Here is an 18890-nt window from a genome sequence, read left to right as displayed (position 1 = left end):
AAAAAAATATACACAACACAATTATAGTTGTTCTTTATATGGCAATTTTTAACTGGGTGTCTTATGATCTGTTTACTATCTCAGGTATCTCAAGTCCAAACAAGTTTCATTTTTGTAGTAAAAAGTCTTTATTTCCAAAATGATTGGTTAGCCAGAGAAACTATAAACCACCTAACACAAGACTTTGGTAAGAAAGAGATTTGATGTTTCTTAAAAATTCCCCCTTGCAAACAAAAAAGAATTAACACTTGTGTAACAAGAAACATGTCACCCATTCTCAGCCATTAACCAGTTGCCTGGTTTTAAGTCTCCAAAATTTGGATTAAAAATGGGACCAAATAAGAACATGAGATACTAGGGTGGCTTGTCCTTAGAGTTACTTAGGAATTGCCATTATATGGAACTTTGATGATTTTCATGGGTTGAGAGGAAGGATGCGTCTGGGTAGCTAAGAGTAGTGTTGCAAAAGTGAGCAGATTCTGTATCAGGACCTTTTTTTGTCCAAGTAGAAATTAAACTTCTTATTTCTTTAAATTTTGTGCTGCTTTGTGGGAGGAGAAAGTGGTTCACTTAAGGATTTAAAAAATAATGTTGGAAACAACTCAAATCTCCAGAAAGCTCAGGAATGGTAATAGTGGTCCCTCCAGAATGAGCGTGCAAAAGGCATATCTTTTGCTGACTCTGATTGAAATGGAAACAGTTGTTAAAAAAGACCCAACCTTCTGAACACTGAATTAGTTTAAAACTAAAACACAAAAGACAGACCCAATGAGTTTTTTATTGAACAGTCTCTCTTGTGTTAAAGAAAATAGTACAGATTCAAGGCTATAGCATATATATATGTTGTGTTTGGAATATCCTGATGTGTTTAATGCAGATTCTTAAAGTAGTGTATTCAAAGCAATGTATGCATCTCATCCATGGTACATATTTGGATTAAGCACGATAAAGAAGGCCTGCAATAGAAACGAAACAGTAATTTTAACGATGAATGAGTAACAACTGCTGATGGACGCAACTCGGTAAAATGACCTTTTACACTAATCCTTGATAGTCAGTCTCCCTGAATTTGGTGTGCTTATGAGTGCTCGGAAGGGGATGGAAAACCATGATCTTTCCCTATGGTTGTGCCAGAGGACCAGACCCCTGGTGTGGAGGGCTGACATAGGTTTGACTTCCCACCAGATTTTACGGCCAAGCTTGATTCTGCAACATTCCTTTCTCCCTAGATTTGTCGTCTTTCTTGACCTCTGAAACACTTTTTCTATGTATAAAATTTTAGGACTTAAGAAACCCTTTCAAGTACACAGATAGTGTTTCTGTTGAAGGAATGGCTTGGTGGGCTGCGGACAGATTTAACAAAATGTTTGCATAACTGAAAAAATGTTTTCTTGTTAAAAACTGGTTTGAGAACTTAAAAGTCTGTGTCGGAAGATTTTAAAAACTCAGGTTTGGGACTGCTATAGAGGCTAGTTTTGCTGCCTTGGCCTTGGTTCTAGTAAGAATCTAACATCAGAAGGTTCATAAGGCTGGCTTCCGAAGAGAATTCTGTCCAAAAAACCCCCAAAAGGAAGGAGAAAATGATTTCTAGACTTAGTACCTTTTACCTCAGGTGTAAGAACTGATTACCTTATGTTCAAATAAAGCAGCCATCATTTCTTTCCTCTGGGGCATCAAGAACCAGTATTAGGGGTTGAGATACATACAAATTTCTCAGTGAAGGAAGAAAAGCCACCCACCATCAGTGCTTCTCTTCATGTCTGCCAGCTGTTTTCCCCAAGAACTGTTGATGACTGAGGAGACTCAACAACGGGCCCTAAAGTTCCACTACATGAGAAGAGACGAGCAAACAATAGTTTCCTGCAAGAGGGAGCAGGCCAGACGAGAATGAGGGGAATCTGCACTCCACCTGATGGGGACTGTCTCCCCCATGCTGCGCCCCGGCACCAGGCACAGAGTCATCTGCAGACAGTTGCCTCTCCGTGTGCAGGAGCCCGGGGTCTCTTTCCTGCCACCCAGGTGGGTGCTCCAGAGGGACACGTTTCCATTCAGTACAGGTGGCTGACACTACTCGTGCTGGATGAGGGCTGGCTGAGGATGAGGGAGCACCCCCCTCAGTCTGTGCCCACCAAGAAGTATACAGAAGGATGTCCCTGGCATCCACAAGACTACTGGGCAGACCACACTGCAGAAATGAAAACTAGTGTACACGATTTAAATTGCCTTAAACAAACAAGCAAACAAACAATCCAGCCATTGGTGACTCGGGGGGGTCTAGAGTGCAGCCCTGGGAAACGTGTACCCTTGTTAACACGGGTGGACATGGCATGCTCTGATCTCCTTCTTGTCTTTGCAGCTGGTAAACTGGGAGCTTTTGAACCTTTTCTTTACAGTCATGTAGCGTTCCTGGATCCCGCCTCCACACAGTTTGGTGCATTCTGACCAGGCTGTCCATGGGCGCATCCTGCAGCCTGAAAGCATGAGAAGACCTGGTTAGGCCAGCAGACACGGAAAGAACAAGGAAGCTGAACTCTAGTCAACAGCTGTCAAATTTAGTTGGTTGTCTGGGCTTTTCTGCTTCTTGTTTGTAACGATTTGTTGAATTAAATAATGGCTAGAGTCCTTATTAGGGACTGTTAGCTTATATGTGACAGACTGCAGAAATTGGCCATAAATACTTTGCAGCTCTTCCCCATCGAGGGGCAGAGTCTGCTTCTCCACCTCTTGAATCTGGGCTTGGCTCTATGACTTGCTTTTGGCCAATGGGACATGAGCAAACATGGCTTGAAAAAAGTTGTCGGGAACCACCACTGTGTAAGCAAGCCTGGCTATCTGCTGGAGAGACCACGTGGAGAGAGGCTCCAGAAACACAGGTGAGGCCAATCTAGACCTTTCAGCCCCAGCTGAGCCACCACCTGACAGTAGCAACTTGAGAGCCTAAGCTAGATGCCAGAAGAATCAGCCAGCTGAGTCAGGCCAAGTCACTGCCCTACAGAACCATGTTAATTTCATTTGTTTTGGGGTGGCTTGTTAATGCTGCAGCCACTCAAGGAGCAGTTAACCTCTCTTATGCTTTGCTCCCCCAAGTACTTAGCCTCTCAAGTACTAAGTTAACTCAGGTATAATTGATTATTTTTCCGTGTAAATAGACGTGACTTTCTCAAAGAAAACTTCCCTGACCCCAAGATTAGGTTAGATCTTTAAAAAAAAAAAAAAAAGTGCTTCCATAGCACTCTATACATTACTCCATTGTAGATCCAATTAATTACATTTATGATTATCCAGTCAATACTACGCTGAGTTTTATGTCATAGTGCCTGCCTGGCACATAGTTGGGCATAATGTTTGTTGACTGGCCAACTGACCGCCATGTGCGATAGACAGCTTTTTTTTTTTTTTTTTGCGGTATGCAGGCCTCTCACTGTTGTGGCCTCTCCCGTTGCGGAGCACAGGCTCCGGACGCGCAGGCTCAGCGGCCATGGCTCACGGGCCCAGCCGCTCCGCGGCATGTGGGATCTTCCCGGACCGGGGCACGAACCCGTGTCCCCCGCATTGGCAGGCGGACTCTCAACCACTGCGCCACCAGGGAAGCCCTAGACAACATTTTGATATGGGAACAGCTGCCTAGTGGAAAGATAGTGAACTTAAGGTAGCTCCGCATATCTGCACTTCTCTAGTCCTAGATGGAGGTGTAATGTCTTAAGGAAGAGAAAAGAAAAGAAAAAGGGGTAATTTGAGCTGCACCTTTAAAAATAGAAACCCATTAACCTTCATTTATATGCGGCACCTTCCTTACCCACTCCAGGGAATCCAAAGACTATCAGTTGGCCTGGACCCAAGACTGACCACGGATCTTCCCAACTACCATTTCATCATTTTGCTGATGATACTGCACTCTTGGCTTGGATCAGCTTATTCAGCAGTGAAGCTCTAGGTGGGATTTTTTTTTTTTTTTTTTTAAGTCCTGGAACTCCTTCAGTTATGCAGGAGGAGGGGGACACATAATCTCTCTCCTGGGCTACAGAGAAAACTTAACCAGCCTCTGTGCCTCTGTTTTTGCCACCTCCAAACCACTCAGCACAGGCCTGTTAAAGTCACGCTGTTGCTTAAAACCTTCACCTACAGAATCAAGTCATCAGCAGGCCTTTCATGGTCTGGCCCCTAACCTACCTCTCCAGCTTGGTTTCCTAACCCCCCACCCCCTCTGCCATACTCTGTGTTCCTTCTGCCTTCCACTTACTACTTGAACATATCTTGCTCTTTGGTATCTCAGTGCCATTGTAATGACTACTCCTGCTGCCTGGGATGCCCTTGTTTTACTGGCAAACTCCTACAAGTTCTTCCAGACCCACTCCGCTTTGACATCTCCCTGAATGCTAGCCTCACACTTGGCAGTACCTGGAAACTGGTCCCCATCGGACTCCTCCCTCAGCTGCTCACTCCTCCGGCTCTCTCGGGCCTCCCTCCAGCGCAGCTTCTGGATGGATGGATTTCGGAGGCATTTCCGGATGCGGCACTTTTTCCGCTGCACAGTCTCCGGGCAGGGTGCACCTCCAAACTGAGGCTCCATTTGGATCATGCGGGTTCGAATCATGTGGCCTTTCCCACATGACTTGTTACATTCCGACCACTGGGACCACTCAGTGAGCTCGCAGTCAATGGCTGGCAAGACACAGATGGGCGTGAATGTATCTCATGTCTGAAACAAGATATGGTCACTTACACTCTCCTTTGAACATCTCAACACAAGCCTATGGGAAATGCAAAGCAGGTGCTGTTACCCTATGTTACAGAAGAAGAAACTGAGGCTCCAAGAGGCAGACTGACTTTATCCAGCCCACACAGTTGGTAAGCAGTAGATGCAGGATTGGTGCCCAGATCAAAACCCACTTGCTATGCCCTCTATGATTTGAGAAGGCTTTTGGGGGGACCTTGAAGATTAGTTCAGAGCCTCTTGCCTTGCTCTCTAAGCTTCTAGAATATTGTCAAATTAGCCCGAGTGGCACAGACTAGCTTCCCACAGCCAAGGACCCGGATTTTCTGAGGGAAGGCACAGTTCACTGGTGCCATTTTCCAGAGCTGCCCCCGTGGACTAATACTAAGGACATTGTGACTTTTGCAGTAAGACCCAGGCAGGGTCTCTTGTTCTCGATATCATCCTGGGTCTTATATATGGCAGTCTGCAAAAAACACAGGAGCCAGAAATAGGAAATTCAGTAGAGAAGAGGGGCAGTAGCAAGTGGTGTCATGGTTTATCATGGTAAGAGATCCAGCAAAGTCTTCTCATTAAGCCAGCATCTCACAAATGTGGACGAAAGATAACCCATTAGAGTGATTCTCAGGATGCTTCCTAGGGAGGCAAATGATTTCCAAACTCTGCTTCCCTTGCAAAATGAGGGCCCGGCTGGATGGATCTAGGAAAAACTCATTTTGTTCATGGTCTTAGGCCTTTTCTCCCTGTGGGAGCTCAGGCAGCTTTCCCGTCTGCAGCATGGGGATAATGTTATTTTTCTCATTAGGTTGTGAGAAGCAAGTGAAGTAATGCTCTCAGCCCAGTTTCTGGCCCACAGTAAGTGTTCCATAAATGTTCTTTTTCTTCTCCCTTCATTCACTGGACCCTGTGGATATAGAGTTTTGTTTAAGTCAGTAACAGTGTCTCAGAACATTCTGGAGCCCCAGCTGTGGTGAGCTGTGTTGAACACGGGGTAGATCTTAGTAAAAGCCCAAAGCTTTGTTTAGTTTGATGGTCTGGGTCATTTCCACACATGACTGGCTAAAACAGCTCAGGAACTGTAATACGTAACATTGGTGGAGGTCTGCACTTCCCAAGTCCAGTGCTCGGCACTTTGTACCAATTATGTGGTTTAATTCTCAGAGCAACCTAGGAAGTTTTTCTCACTATTTTACAGATGAGGGACAGGGATGCTAAGTAATGTGCTGAAGTTTATGCAGCCAGTAAGGGACAGAGCTAGGACCTGTCCCCAGGCAGGCAGCCTGAGTAAGGGGAGGAAGCACAGAAGGCTGCAAGTGCATTTCAGAGAAAGCCAGAAAACAGATTTAAGCAAGTGTGTCTAACTTTCCACCACCTGAAAAGGGAAGCTCTCATGGAAGACTAGCCAGAAAAATGGACTCTCTCCTTGGAAATTAGTCCCCAGATAATAACTCACCCTCATCTCCTCTCAAATCTCTGTGAGATTTGAGAGGAGATGAGGGTGGGCATGGAGATTTTGAGCTTGTTGACTTGCTGGCCTGTCTTCTTGTCAAGGCTGCAAAGGTACAGGAGTCACTGGTTTAAAGTCTACCCTTTGGTCATGGGTAAATAAACTGGTCACAGGGAGGAATAGAATTAAAAAGCTTGGAAAACCCCATGGGTCAGACAAGCCTCTAACTTGGGGTGGCTTGGGGTGGAGAACTATGAAATACGTTTTATCGAGCCTGTGCTGTTTTCCATCTAAGCCTCCTGTTTAGACTTCACAGCCATTTACAATTTGGGTGTTTTGTACATGGTTAGTGGGATCCCCTTTTACTACTGAGAAGATTGAGAGTTTAAATAACTTTGCTAACACAGAGATGCAGGGCCCAGCAAACAGTCGTAACTGTACGAGCTAGCACAGGGCTGGTCAGCAGGAGGAGAGGAGGGGAGAGGTGGCTCCCAGGAGCTCCAGGACTTACGGCATTCGGGCAGCATGCACTTTTCCACTTGCTCCAGCGCCTCATTACAGTCCCCGAGTTCGGCCAGAGACTTGAGCATCCGCTGGCGGGTCCGCATGCCCTTCCCACAGGTCACGCTGCAGTCGCTCCACTCGGACCACGGGGACAGCAAGCAGGGGATGGTGTCTAGACCAAGAGCCAGGTTTGCCACTGAGAACAGGTTCCCTTTGCTTTTTTTGATCTGGTGCCCCGTACACTTTGTCCCCCACTCAGGCTCCTTGAGTAAGGTGAAACTGACCAATGGGTTCAGATAACTGAAGTGACCCTCCCCCCCCTGGAACCAGGAGTGGCTCCACAGGCCACTAACTGCTGCTCTTGTCACTCTCCTGCATCTCCTCTGATCCAGCTGGTGCTCATGATGTGGCATCAGATGTGGCTCAGTAATAGGAATACACAGGTCCCACCTGAAACACCCGTGAGGGTCTGACACCTGTAGGATCTTACTAGAGACAGAAACATCCCACATGCCGCAAGAACCATGCACTAAAAGATAGGCTCAATGATGTGTTTTTGGACACTTTGGTGCTGAAATCGCTAGAATGTGTATGTACTTGGGTACGTGTGTACATCTGTGTAGTGATGTGCGGGCCTATGTGCATCTGTGCGTAGAGGTGGGGTTGTAATGGTTTATGAGGCCACAGGCAAGTCCAACATAGAACAAGAATGAGGGGGTCTGTGATGACTTGAGGAATGCACAACCTGCCTACATGTATTCCCCCCCCCCAAAAAAAGATACTATGGGGCCCTGTAAAACACAGCTACAGGTGAATTCTATCCAGAGGCCACCAGTTTGCCACCCCAGCATTGCTCAGAACGCCTCTCAAAGGAGGCCACTCTCTCTGGGTCTGGATGATGTCCTCACACCTATAGCTCTCATCTTGCTCCTCGAAGTGCCCTGAAAGGATGCGGGGGGGGGGTCCATATTTCCTCTTGCACCTGCCCAGCCTTGACGGTGGTATTAGTAAGGGCTGCTGTGGTCCTCTGTCCCCTCTCCCACGCCCACTCACGGCACTCGGGCATCATGCACTTCTCTGCCTGCGACGTCTCAGCCTTGCACATGGAGCCGTCCACCGGGCTCATCTTGACCATGCGGTGCCGCTTCTTCATGCCCATCCCGCAGGTGGCGCTGCACTCGTCCCACTCGCCCCACTCGGTCATCAGGCAGCTGCTGGGAGCTGGGGAGTCCAGCGGTGTTTAGCGTCGCCTTGGCAGCCTCGGGAGCCCCGCGCCCGCCCCTCCCGCCCCGCACCCCACTCACAGCACTCCTCGTTGACTGTGCACTTCTCCGTCTCCTCAGTGGGCAGCGTGCACACGGAGCCGTCCTCCGGGAACTGCTTCACGTACCTCTCCCGGGACCTCATGCCAGTGCCGCAGGAGATGCTGCAGGGCGACCAGGTGATCCACTCGGACATGGTGCAGGTGGAGCCGTCTGCAACACAGGAGCAGATACTGCAGACCGGGCGCCACGACGCCGGGATCCACATGACCAACCGAACTCCCCAAAGGCGGGCATCAAGAAGGCCAGCTGGCATTCAGGGGCGGTTAGGCAGTTGAGGATGGCAGTCGACATAAAAGGCATATATCTTTAAACTAGGAATTTTTCTTTAAAGGAAATGCTTTTTTCCAGGTGCACGGAGCACTCGGGATTACTCCTTGTCTCGTGACAACACATTTGAAAGATGCTTGGATGGATAGGAGTGTGTGTGTCTGTGTGTTTGCCTGTTTGTTTAGTTCTAAAGAAGAGGGAAATGAAGTCATCCATCCACTCATCCATTTACTCATGTCAGTAAATCTTTACTGACTGCTTAGTTGTATGTACTGAGGTTAAAGAGATGTGTAAGATACGGATTTTGATCTACTCCAGAACGAAAGATGGGCATATAAACTGCAATAATTTTATGTATTGAAAATATGACAACAGACATAAGCCTAGCGGATTGGAATGGGGATGCTCCTTGGGAGTTCTGGGTGAGATTTCACAGACGAGGGCGCATCTGAGTGCACTTTTGTTGGGTAGAGAATATCTGTATTTAAGGTGAAGGGAACAGCTCTTGCAATAACCTGTACCGAGTGTACTGTGTGTGGCACTGGGAGATGAGGCTAGAAAGAAGGACTGAAGTCACAGTGTGAAGCCTCCTGCACATGTCTGCAGGCTGTCACATGCACATGGGTGATGCCTTCACATTGTTATTGAACCTATGGACAGTGTTGCTAGACAGTGCTTGCTGGCGGTGCAGTAATAAAGATGGCTGGAACCCACATGAGACACAGGGAAATTCTGACATGTCCTACAACGTGGATGAACCTGAGGACATTATGCTGAGTGAAGTAAGCCAGTCACAAAAAGACAAATACTGTATGATTCCACTTACATGAGATACCTAGAATGGTCAATTCTTAGAAAGTAGAATGGTGGTTGCCAGGGGTTGGGGGAATGGAGAATTAGTGGTTAATGCGTCTAGAGTTTGTTTTGCGAGATGAAAGGAGTTCTGGAGATAGAGGGTGGTGATGGTTGCCTAACTCTGTGTGTGTGTGTGTGTGTGTGTGTGTACTTAATACCACTGAACTGTACAATTCAAAAAAGTTGGTAAACTTGATGCTGTGTAACACCAAAACTACACCACCAGGCATAGCCCAACATGTTTCAGAATTGTCATTACCTCCGGGGAGCCACCTGAACTCCACCCCTGTAGAGGGGGTGGTTAAAGATCTCAGCTCCCACTGCAGGCCACAGACAGCCCACCCATCTGCCTCCCCTCAACCCCAAGAAAGAGAAAGAGCCTCCAGCGTTGCCAGTCCTGTCACAACTTCCTGCCTGCCTGTTCGTAGGAATGGCCTGTGCATGCAGGGTTCACTCCTCTCTGAAGTGCATTATCATAGGCACAAACAGCAATAAACCACTGTGGAGTGCAGCCAGGAGAGGTATTTAAGACTGTGCCCCAGGAAGAGCCAGAGAGTGAATGCCTGCAGTGGTGGGTAAGCTTTCTTCAATTATCCTCAGCTTGGAAATGGTTTTCTTCCTGCCATAAACCAGCCCAGCCTATACATCCCTTCCTATTGCCTTGTTACACCTCTGAGACAGTTAAGATAGAGCACAGAGTATAGATCTGTTCAGTCAGAGAGGAAGTGTACCCTGGAAAGTAGGCAGCTGGCCTTTGCACAGCAATCAGAGTAGTGCCATGTTGAAGCCTGAGCCATCATGACATGGGTGTTGCAAGCTTATTGTTCAAGCTTGACCTTTGACCAGCTACAAGGAGAGACAGAATTGCTGCAGTCAGTCCACAGGTCCTGACGCAAGGAACTGAGGGCTCTGACCCAGGCTGAGTGAGGTAGGACATGCACGGGGGTCCATGAATGACACAGAATTAGGGCAATGATTTAGATTCAATCTTGGCCAACCTGTTCACCTGCTGCTTAAAAAGAGGTTGAAGTTAAGGCCCAGAAGCAGGCAGCTTGCTATCTGTTGTTTGTCATAAATAAGATGTGTGCTAGCTCTTCAGTAACTTGTGTCTATTTTCTTTCATGGCTGGGGGGTATGGGGAGGTCAGTTAATCTCAAGAATTCTTTTGATGTCATAAGACATGTCTGTGTTCACAGCCCTCAAGATACTGTTGGACATGGGAGTCTGCCCTTGGTGGTCCTCACTGACAAATACAGTCAGGGTCCTAGTGCCCCATTGGGGGGGGTGCTGCCTGACCAGGTATGAGAGGCTGGCACGGCCAGGCAGGACCCTCCCTTCCTGAGCCTGGGTGTCTCGTCACCTTCATCGCTGCAGCCCGGGCCCGTGCAGGGCTGGAAGTCCTGGGTGTCAGGACAGGGGACACTGAGGTCCAGCTGTGCCTTCAGCATGCGCTGCCGCATCCTCTTGCCTTTGTCGCAGGTGGAAGAGCTGCAGGCAGACCACGGGGACCAGTTGGAGTAGATGCAGGTTTCGGGGGTGTCATCTGGAAAGAGTATGTGACATGGTTTTCCTGGGAGCCTGTGGAAGCTGTGACTGGCCCTCTCTCCCCAGACGAGCTCACGCGGGGACAAGAAAATCCCCGCTGTCTGCCCAGCCTCCGGGAGCCTGGGTACTCCGGGGATGCAAGCAGCCATTCACTTGCCTTTCAAAATTATAGTTTGGGCATTCCACTAATAAAAATCTAAGTAACTTAATAATAAGGAAAGATTCTCTTACTGTCCCTTCCCCTCAACACATGAACACAAGCCCCTCACCCTGGCAGACATCGTTTCCACACAGGTGCAGGCATATCACAGGCAATTTGGGGGAAACACAGGTTTTTTTGTGTGGTGTTGCTCATCTTCCCAGTGACCCATACACAGTGTCATGATGAGAATAAGGGTGGCCATTGTTCACTGAGCACTTACCATGTGCCCGCATCATTCTAAGAACCGTATTTGTCTTATCCCATTAGCTCCTTACCACAGCTCTCTACAAGGCGGGTTCTTCTATTATCCCCATTTTACAGTTGAGGAAACTGATAGAAAGGTGGGCCTCTTGCCCAGGGCCACAGGAGGAGAGCCCAGCTTGTCTGGCTCCAGATCCTATGAGAGAACTTGAGCTGAAGCCAGGGCTCTGCCACTGCCTCCTGACTGTAGGGTCTGGGCTCACTTTCCTTGCTGGGGAAGTGGATGGACCCACTCCTCACAGGCTAGTAGTGTGAGAATCAAAGCAGAGAGTCATCTGAGTACTGTGAAGCCTATGCAAATGCCATTTGCCTGATACTGTTGAATATATATTCCAGTGTCATACCTTCACCAACTCCCTTATACTTTGTGCCTAGCCTTGGCCTTGTTTTGAATTATATTTCAAGCAGAAATCCGCAAAGAAGGGATTACCAAATCAAAGGATATATTTGTGGCTTTTAAAACATGTTAGCAAATTGCTTTCCCAAAAGATAGTTTATGTTTAGTTCCCAATTTATGTTGCCACCTGCAACAAAGGAAGATGACTTACCTTCATCTTTCTCCTCTGGAGCCAGGTCTGCTACAATATCGTCAACATTGTCAGGTACAATATTGCACTGTTCCCCCTGCAAAAGGAATTTAACTTGGAGGGCTCACATTAAGGAACGGAATGTGTGGGGGAAAGATGAAAGAGGATATAAAATCGAATGCCCACCCTGTATACAAATCCTAGGCCATGACGGAGTTATGGCTCACTTTTACAACCTGACCGGTAAAAGAAATGGCAGTAAAGCCACAACTTCCCACTTCCTGACCCATGGCAGACATTAGCAATTGATTATGGCATTCATGATGAAGCCTAGTTACCTGGAGCAAATCATTTGGTTGAGCATCACACTGTACCACCATGTTCATTTTGCTCATTTATATCTTACGAATAATTTGCATTCTAGAAACTCTGGGAGGCCCAGGAATTCCACATCCTGAATATGCCAGGGACTGCATGATTCAAGAGCTGAAAGGGGTCTGGTCTCCTGATGGGAAGGGTCTGTGCCAGGGTGAGCTCTAACCCAGTACCTTCCGAGCGATTCTCTCAATGACAACTCTGGCTACTTGAGTGATGGACCCGCCCTCTGGATCGTAAAAAGGACTCTGAGGATGGTCCAGGCTGGTCAGGGGTCGGATTTTCTCCTGGGGAATTGTGGGCTTGTTGGGTGACTGCAGTGGAGAAAGCACAGATACAGAGAGTGGGAAATAAAACTGGTTAAAAACCACAAAGATTTGATATATGATCAGAACAAAAACCTTGAAAGGAATTTAACAAGTATAACTGCTATTTATATTTACAGAATTTTGTTCATGCCATGTGTTGTGCATGAACATTTGTAGATCTATACTTTCAAATTCTCCCATGTACACAGTAGGATTATGCCCAGATGAAGATGCCGAGTTTTAGAGAGCCATTTCCAGCTAGGAAATTGCTGAACCAGGTTGGTCTGAATCCAGAGTTCTTCCCACTAGACCAGGAGTTGGCAAACTTGTCTGCAGAGGGTCAGATGGTAAATATTTTAGGCTTTTTGGGCCAACTGTGTCTGTTGCAATGACTCAACTCAGTTGTAGTGAGAAAGCAGCCCCAGACAACATGCGGTTGAATGCGTGAGGCTGGGTTAGAAAACTCCAGGTTGCCCCCAAACCATAGTTTACCAACATCTGTTCTAGATTGTCCTACCACTGGTTTTCTGATGATTCCAGATTTCGATGCAGTTGGTGTGCCAACCATATCTGAAAAATATTGACATTCAGAGGAGAATCCAAACTCCTTAGCCTGGCCATCCGGAAACCTTCGGAATCTGGCCCAGCTCAACACACGTCAACTTCCTGCTGTTCCCCATTCTCTCTGTCTCTCTCTTTCTTTTTGCCTCCATGCCTTTTGCCTGCTGTTCCTTAATGCTTATCTCTGAACTGCTCTTCAGCAGAGTCCCTTCCTGTGCTCTCCTGACCAGCTGCATGGACACTTCCCGGAGCCCGAGTCACACAGCATGTGAGTATGTGATGATGGGACCATGCTGGGCTCCCCTACCGGACTGTGAGTTCATCTGGTACAGAGCCTGGGACAGACTCACCTCCATGGCCAGGGCATCCAGAACAGGGCCAGACAAGGAGCAGGCGCTCGGGAAGGTTTGTCACTCACCACTCCAGGCGCACACGTACCTCATAGGTCACCCCACTGTCGGTGCCAGCGTCCCAGGGAATCAGGTCCTGCACCACTTTCTGGACCCAGCCGCACTCTTTGGTGCACAGATCCTCTGCGGACAGGCCCACGTTCCAGTCGGGACTGGGGCCCATCATGGTCAGGAAGGACATTAAGTGGCGCGTCCTGTCCACTGAAAATTCAGCCGAGGGTGCTGCTCTCCTGGAAACCAAATACAGAGACCTTTACCTTCGGGGCCCTGGGGGTGCATGCTCTGAGGGACATTTGGCCAGACATTTGGCTAAAGGATGAGAGGGAGAGAAAGAAGGGGGATTCTCCCACTGGTCTCTACCTTTGGCTATTACTGGTTTCTCTCTCCAAGCCCATCCATTGGCCACACGTGGAGAGAACCATATGCTACCACGCCATCCATTTTTTTTTTTTTTTTTTTGCGGTACGCGGGCCTCTCACTGTTGTGGCCTCTCCCATTGCGGACCACAGGCTCCGGATGCACTCAGCGTCCATGGCTTACGTCCTCCGGCTCAGCGGCCATGGCTCACGGGCCCAGCCGCTCCCCGGCATGTGGGATCTTCCCGGACCGGGGCACGAACCCGCGTCCCCTGCATCGGCAGGCGGACTCTCAACCACTGCACCACCAGGGAAGCCCACGCTATCCATTTTTAATGTGTCTTCAGCACTTACTATTATTTTGTGTTTTCTTATTTATTTGCTTATCTGTTTATTGACTATCGTTTCTCACTGGAGTGTAAGCTCTGGGAAAGCAGGGATTCTGTTTGCCTTCTTCATGGCTTTATTTCCAGTGCCTGGCACATCGTAGATGCTAAGCCAATGTTTTTGAATAAGCGAATGAACAAATATTACGGGCTACGTGTGCGCCCAGCCGTATTGGAAGTGAGGTGAATTTGACAAATAAAAACTGCTTAATGATGCCCCAAGCCTTTCCTTATACATTTTCATAGATGCCTCAGAGCAGACCTGGGGTAAGGATTATTGACTCTAATTTATGGATGAGGAAACTGAGGCTCAGAAGAGTTATGTAACTTGTCTAGAGTCACAAAGTGAAGTGGCAGAACGGAGACCACAACCGAAGTCAATCTTAATTCAAGGTCCAAGTTCTTTTCGTTATCAGTTTCTAAGTCCCCACCGCCCCCAGCCCCACTTCACTCTCTAGAGCAACATTGTGCCATCAGAGGGATTATCTCCCCAGCCTGCTGCCTCCAGTACCCCCAGAGGCTGCTCAGAGCAAGGCCCTGCCCTGGCAGCAGAGCTCACCCATCGCCTCACAGCTGGTTCCTTGGCTGTTTCCTCCAGTGGGCGAGCAGGGACCCAGCTGTAGAGCCAGAAACCTTTGGCTGACAGCCCCCAAGCTGTGAGAGGCAGTTCTTCAACCTCTGTGTCCTCGTGTTGCTAAGACAAGGTCCTAGGAGTGGCCAGAGCTGTATGAGATCAACGGTGGCAGCCCACTGAGAGGCGTGGTGGGAGAGCTATGGTCACTCAGCCACACTTGGTGGCACACCTGCATTATTTTATTTTCTCTTCATGATACTCCTGTAGGGGTTAGAATTATCATCTCATTTTGTAAAGAAGAAAGGAAAGCTTATAGAAGTTAATAAACTTTGAGACGCAGCTGGTGAGGCTGAGGCATGAAGACAGCTCTGCCTGACTCTCCACCCAGGTTGCTGATCATGGGGAATCCTTAGCTGGGGACCAACTCGTCTGTTCAGTCCAGCTGGCAGTTGTTTGGGAGTCTCTGTGCCCATCTGTTGGGACCAGCTGCTTCTGGCTGCCCTCATCTGTCCCCAGAAAGTGATGACTCCAGGCTTGCTTGGGCCCTGTGGAACTGGGCCCCTTGGGCCGGACGGGATCAGGCAACAAGCAGAGAAGGCAGGAAGCCTGGGTGTGCATCATCCCATACCACCTCTTAGAGCTGCGTATCCTTGGACAAATGACTAAACCTCTCTGTGCCTCAGTATCCAAATCTACAGAATGGGGATCCCCATAACTTCTACCCCAAAGGGTTACTGTTAGCATTTAATGACAGAACTCGCATCCAGTACTTAGCTCAGTGTCTGGCACCAGACCAATTACTACTACAGTAAGTCCCCTACATATGAACCTTTAAGTTGCGAACTTTCAAAGATGCGAATGTGCATTCCATCAACGTCAGGTGTGAGTGAAATTGCAGCTTGCCCTCCGTCTCCTATTGCTGACGATCTTTCAGCTCTACCATCTCCCATCTCCTCTCCCTCCTCCAGTCAGTAACTCTTCTTGCCTGTTCACTCAGATGCCATCCCCTGTATGCCAGCTGTTGTACTGTACTACTGTACTTTTCAAGGTACTGTACTGTAAGATTAAAACTGTTTTATTTTTTTGTTTGTTTTTTATGTATTATCTGTGTGAAAACTATTATAAACCCATTACAGTACAGTAGTATATAGCCGATTGTGTTAGTTGGGTACCTAGGCTAACTTTGTTGGACTTATGAACAAATTGGACTTCAGAACGCAGGAACGGAACTCGTTCGTATGTAGGGGACTTACTGTATTACTGTTACCGAGTGAAACAGCACTGAAGGGTCATATGGAGATCAGAAAAGAGAGGCAAGGGGAGGGAGGCCTTCCTGAATGCACTTCTCACTTCAGCCTGATGCCAGTGTAGGTTCTGGAACCTGAGTGGAGGAAGAGCCTGGCCTGAACCTGGCTTTGGCATCAGGACCCACGTGCACTTGCATCTGCTGGGAAGGCTCTCCTTCAGTGGCCTTCGAAGTGTGGTTCTTGGACCAGAAACATCAGTGTCCTCTGGGAACTTGTTGGAAATGCAAATTATTGGGCCTCACCCAGATTTACTTAGAGACTGGGGGTAGGACCCAGCATTTTGTTTTAATGATCCCTCCGGGTGATTCTAATGTGCCTCAAATTTGAGAATCACTGGTCTACTCATCTTCCAAGCCTCAGGTCATGAGTCACCTCATCCAGGAGCCTTTCTGATACCCTGCACTGAGACCAGTGCCTTTGGTTTGTATTTCCACACACTCTGTGTAGGTCTCTGAGCTGTACCCTTTGATTGTAATCTCTTCCTCCCTGTTTGGTCTCCCCCACTAGACTAGGAGCCCTTTGAGGGCACAAACCTGTTTCACAGCCATATCCCAATACCAGGTTTCCAGTGGGCCAGCTGAACAAGTAGATGTATGATGACTTGAGCTCCACTACTCACTAGATCTTGGGCAAGTAACTCACTCATCCTCTTCCAGTCTCAGTTTCTTCATCTGACATTACCCACCTGCCGTATTGCTGTGAGGCTCAGATGATATGTTAGGAGGCCTTTATATATTGCTAAAGTCCCACACTTACATAGTCTGCTATTTAGTTAGGTACAAATTGGGGGATTTCATTTCCTTTTCCCATGCATGCATTTTCTGGCATGTAGGTCATTGCTTTTAGCAGCTTCTTTAAAGACCTGGCTTCTACAACAATTGCAGTCTGGGGAGCTGCGGCATTGCTCACCTAGGGATTAACAGGACACCGTCTGGGGTCTGCCTTCAGTAACTGCCTGGCAGAGAGCACAGGCAAGTGGGCAGAGCGGGACTGCTTGGCTCTGGACCCCTCGGGAGTCCAGCAGTGCCTTGGAGGAAGGCTTCTCTTCCGTTGTCAGAGACCAACCACTACACCTGTTACCTTCCCATCTCCCTGAGCATATGGTTGTGGGTCAGGTAGTCTTTCATATCCTGTACCCCATGGATGAAGCTATTCATCATGACAAGCTAAGAGGACAAAACCAGCTCTGCTTGGGAATCCACAGCTGGAGAAACCAAACCAACCCCCATCCAACACACCACCCTGCTACTCTGCCCAGCTGAAGGATGTAACCAACTGAGAACCTCCTGTGTTTTACAAGGCTTATACAAATCATTCTCTGCTAATGCATTTTGGCCAAATCTGTAACCTGAATGAGGTATCCCCCAGACCTTGGTAAGTGTTTCAAGGGGTAGAAAATTTGGGGCAACCGATCCCTGCACAAAACGCCTGACCTTAGGTTGGGTGATATGGTAAATTTGGCTGTAAAAGCCTGGGAACGATTTTATAACACGTTCAGTTACGTCCTGCTCTTTTCTTGTACCCTCGACTGGAAAATTCATCCTCAGGCCCCCCAGCTTGAGGGGAGGAAATGTTTCCTGCCCTCACCTCAAATTGCTTAGGACCCCTGGAGTACCTTCCCAGAGCATGTTGAACTCACTCTTTCCTTGGAGTTCCTTGTTTAATTTCCATCTTCCCTGTTAGTTTCCAAAAGAATAGGGACCATTTTCGTCTTTTTTACAGCTACATCCTGGTGCCTGGCTTAGAATTTGGCATGCGGTAGATTCTCCTCAAATATTTGTTGAAATAAATGAGTTAATCTAGGAAATGAATATGGAGCTCTTAACACTTCCTTTGGCCTTCAGACCTAATTTTAAAATTACCTCAAAGTATTTATTCTATAATAAAAATGCTATTTAAAATAATGAAATGGATAAGAATATATGTGAGTTTTCTTTAGGAAATGCTAGATATGACTGGGATTCTTTAATTTGTCCAAACCATAATAAAAATTCTTATTCATGCCTTTCTTATATGCCATGTCTTCCCATATAAAGTATTTTATTAATTTGATCTTATTTTTCTATCTGGGATTTAAATTTTTATCACTTTTCTGGCAAAGAGAATTGATCTGGCCATACCATATAACAATATACTATAACGTATGATAATGAAAATGGTGTAATATCCAGGATAAGATAGAAATATAGATCAGTGGCACAGGCTGAAGATTCCAGAAACTTTAGATAAGGACTCATATAAAATTGAGGGGGAGAGGAAAGATCACGCAACAAGTGGGGTTGGGCTAACTTAATTGCAGTTTAAAAAAATATGGTATTCACGTCTAATATCACACACACACACACACACACACACACACACACACACACACACACACACACATATCCCACCAAACAGCAAAAACTCAGAGTTAAGTAAAAAACAACCAGATCATAGGAAAAAAAAGTCAAGTTTTTTGATATGTTAGAGAAATGTTAATTTTCTCAGCTTTGAAACAATAAAAGCGGTCACAAAAGTAAGTAATTGAATTATATACCAACTAAAAACATCTGCATAATGGAAACAACAGTGTTGAATTAGAAAGGAAAAATGACATGTTAGCAAAAATGTCTCCCTCTAGTTTGACTGACAAATGTTAATACCTATAGTATGTACAGAGTTAGTCCAAATCTGTAAAAAAAAAAAAAAAAAAAAAAAAAAACCAACAAAGAAACACCACAATCCCAATAGGTAAAGGAAAGTTATGAACAGACAACTCATACCAGAAAAATGAAAACCAAATGAAGACACAGAGATATCTTGTGCCTTTTTACATTCAGAGAGGCAGCGTGATGTGGGAGAGAACAAAGGGGACTGGAAGAGACAGCTGGATTTGAGCCCTGGTTCAGTCACTTATTAGCTATGTGACAGCAGCTTTGACCTCGTCTCCCTTTACAATTACTAATCTTCAAAATGGGAGCATCCTC

The 18890-nt window shown here is 47.1% G+C and overlaps 1 protein-coding gene across 1 annotated transcript in view; it reads right to left on the bottom strand.

Annotated features, from left to right (window-relative positions):
- Positions 1 to 2307: 2307 nt before the first annotated feature.
- SPON1 (spondin 1) overlaps positions 2308 to 18890 on the bottom strand; it is a gene marked incomplete at both ends in the record, with an annotated part of 272489 nt that continues 255906 nt past the window's right edge. The window contains 9 exons of the mRNA XM_079709166.1: positions 2308 to 2471; positions 4399 to 4662; positions 6673 to 6837; positions 7719 to 7886; positions 7970 to 8140; positions 10473 to 10655; positions 11669 to 11744; positions 12196 to 12336; positions 13330 to 13531. Of these exons, the coding sequence (XP_079565292.1) occupies positions 2308 to 2471; positions 4399 to 4662; positions 6673 to 6837; positions 7719 to 7886; positions 7970 to 8140; positions 10473 to 10655; positions 11669 to 11744; positions 12196 to 12336; positions 13330 to 13531 (1534 nt within the window). The remainder of the gene's footprint in view (positions 2472 to 4398; positions 4663 to 6672; positions 6838 to 7718; positions 7887 to 7969; positions 8141 to 10472; positions 10656 to 11668; positions 11745 to 12195; positions 12337 to 13329; positions 13532 to 18890) is intronic.

The sequence above is a fragment of the Hyperoodon ampullatus genome (genome assembly GCF_949752795.1).
Source record: "Hyperoodon ampullatus genome assembly, chromosome: 7".
NCBI lineage: Eukaryota > Metazoa > Chordata > Mammalia > Artiodactyla > Ziphiidae > Hyperoodon > Hyperoodon ampullatus.
The sequence above is the reverse complement of the archived record's forward strand: the minus strand, read 5'-3'. Positions and strand labels throughout refer to the sequence as shown.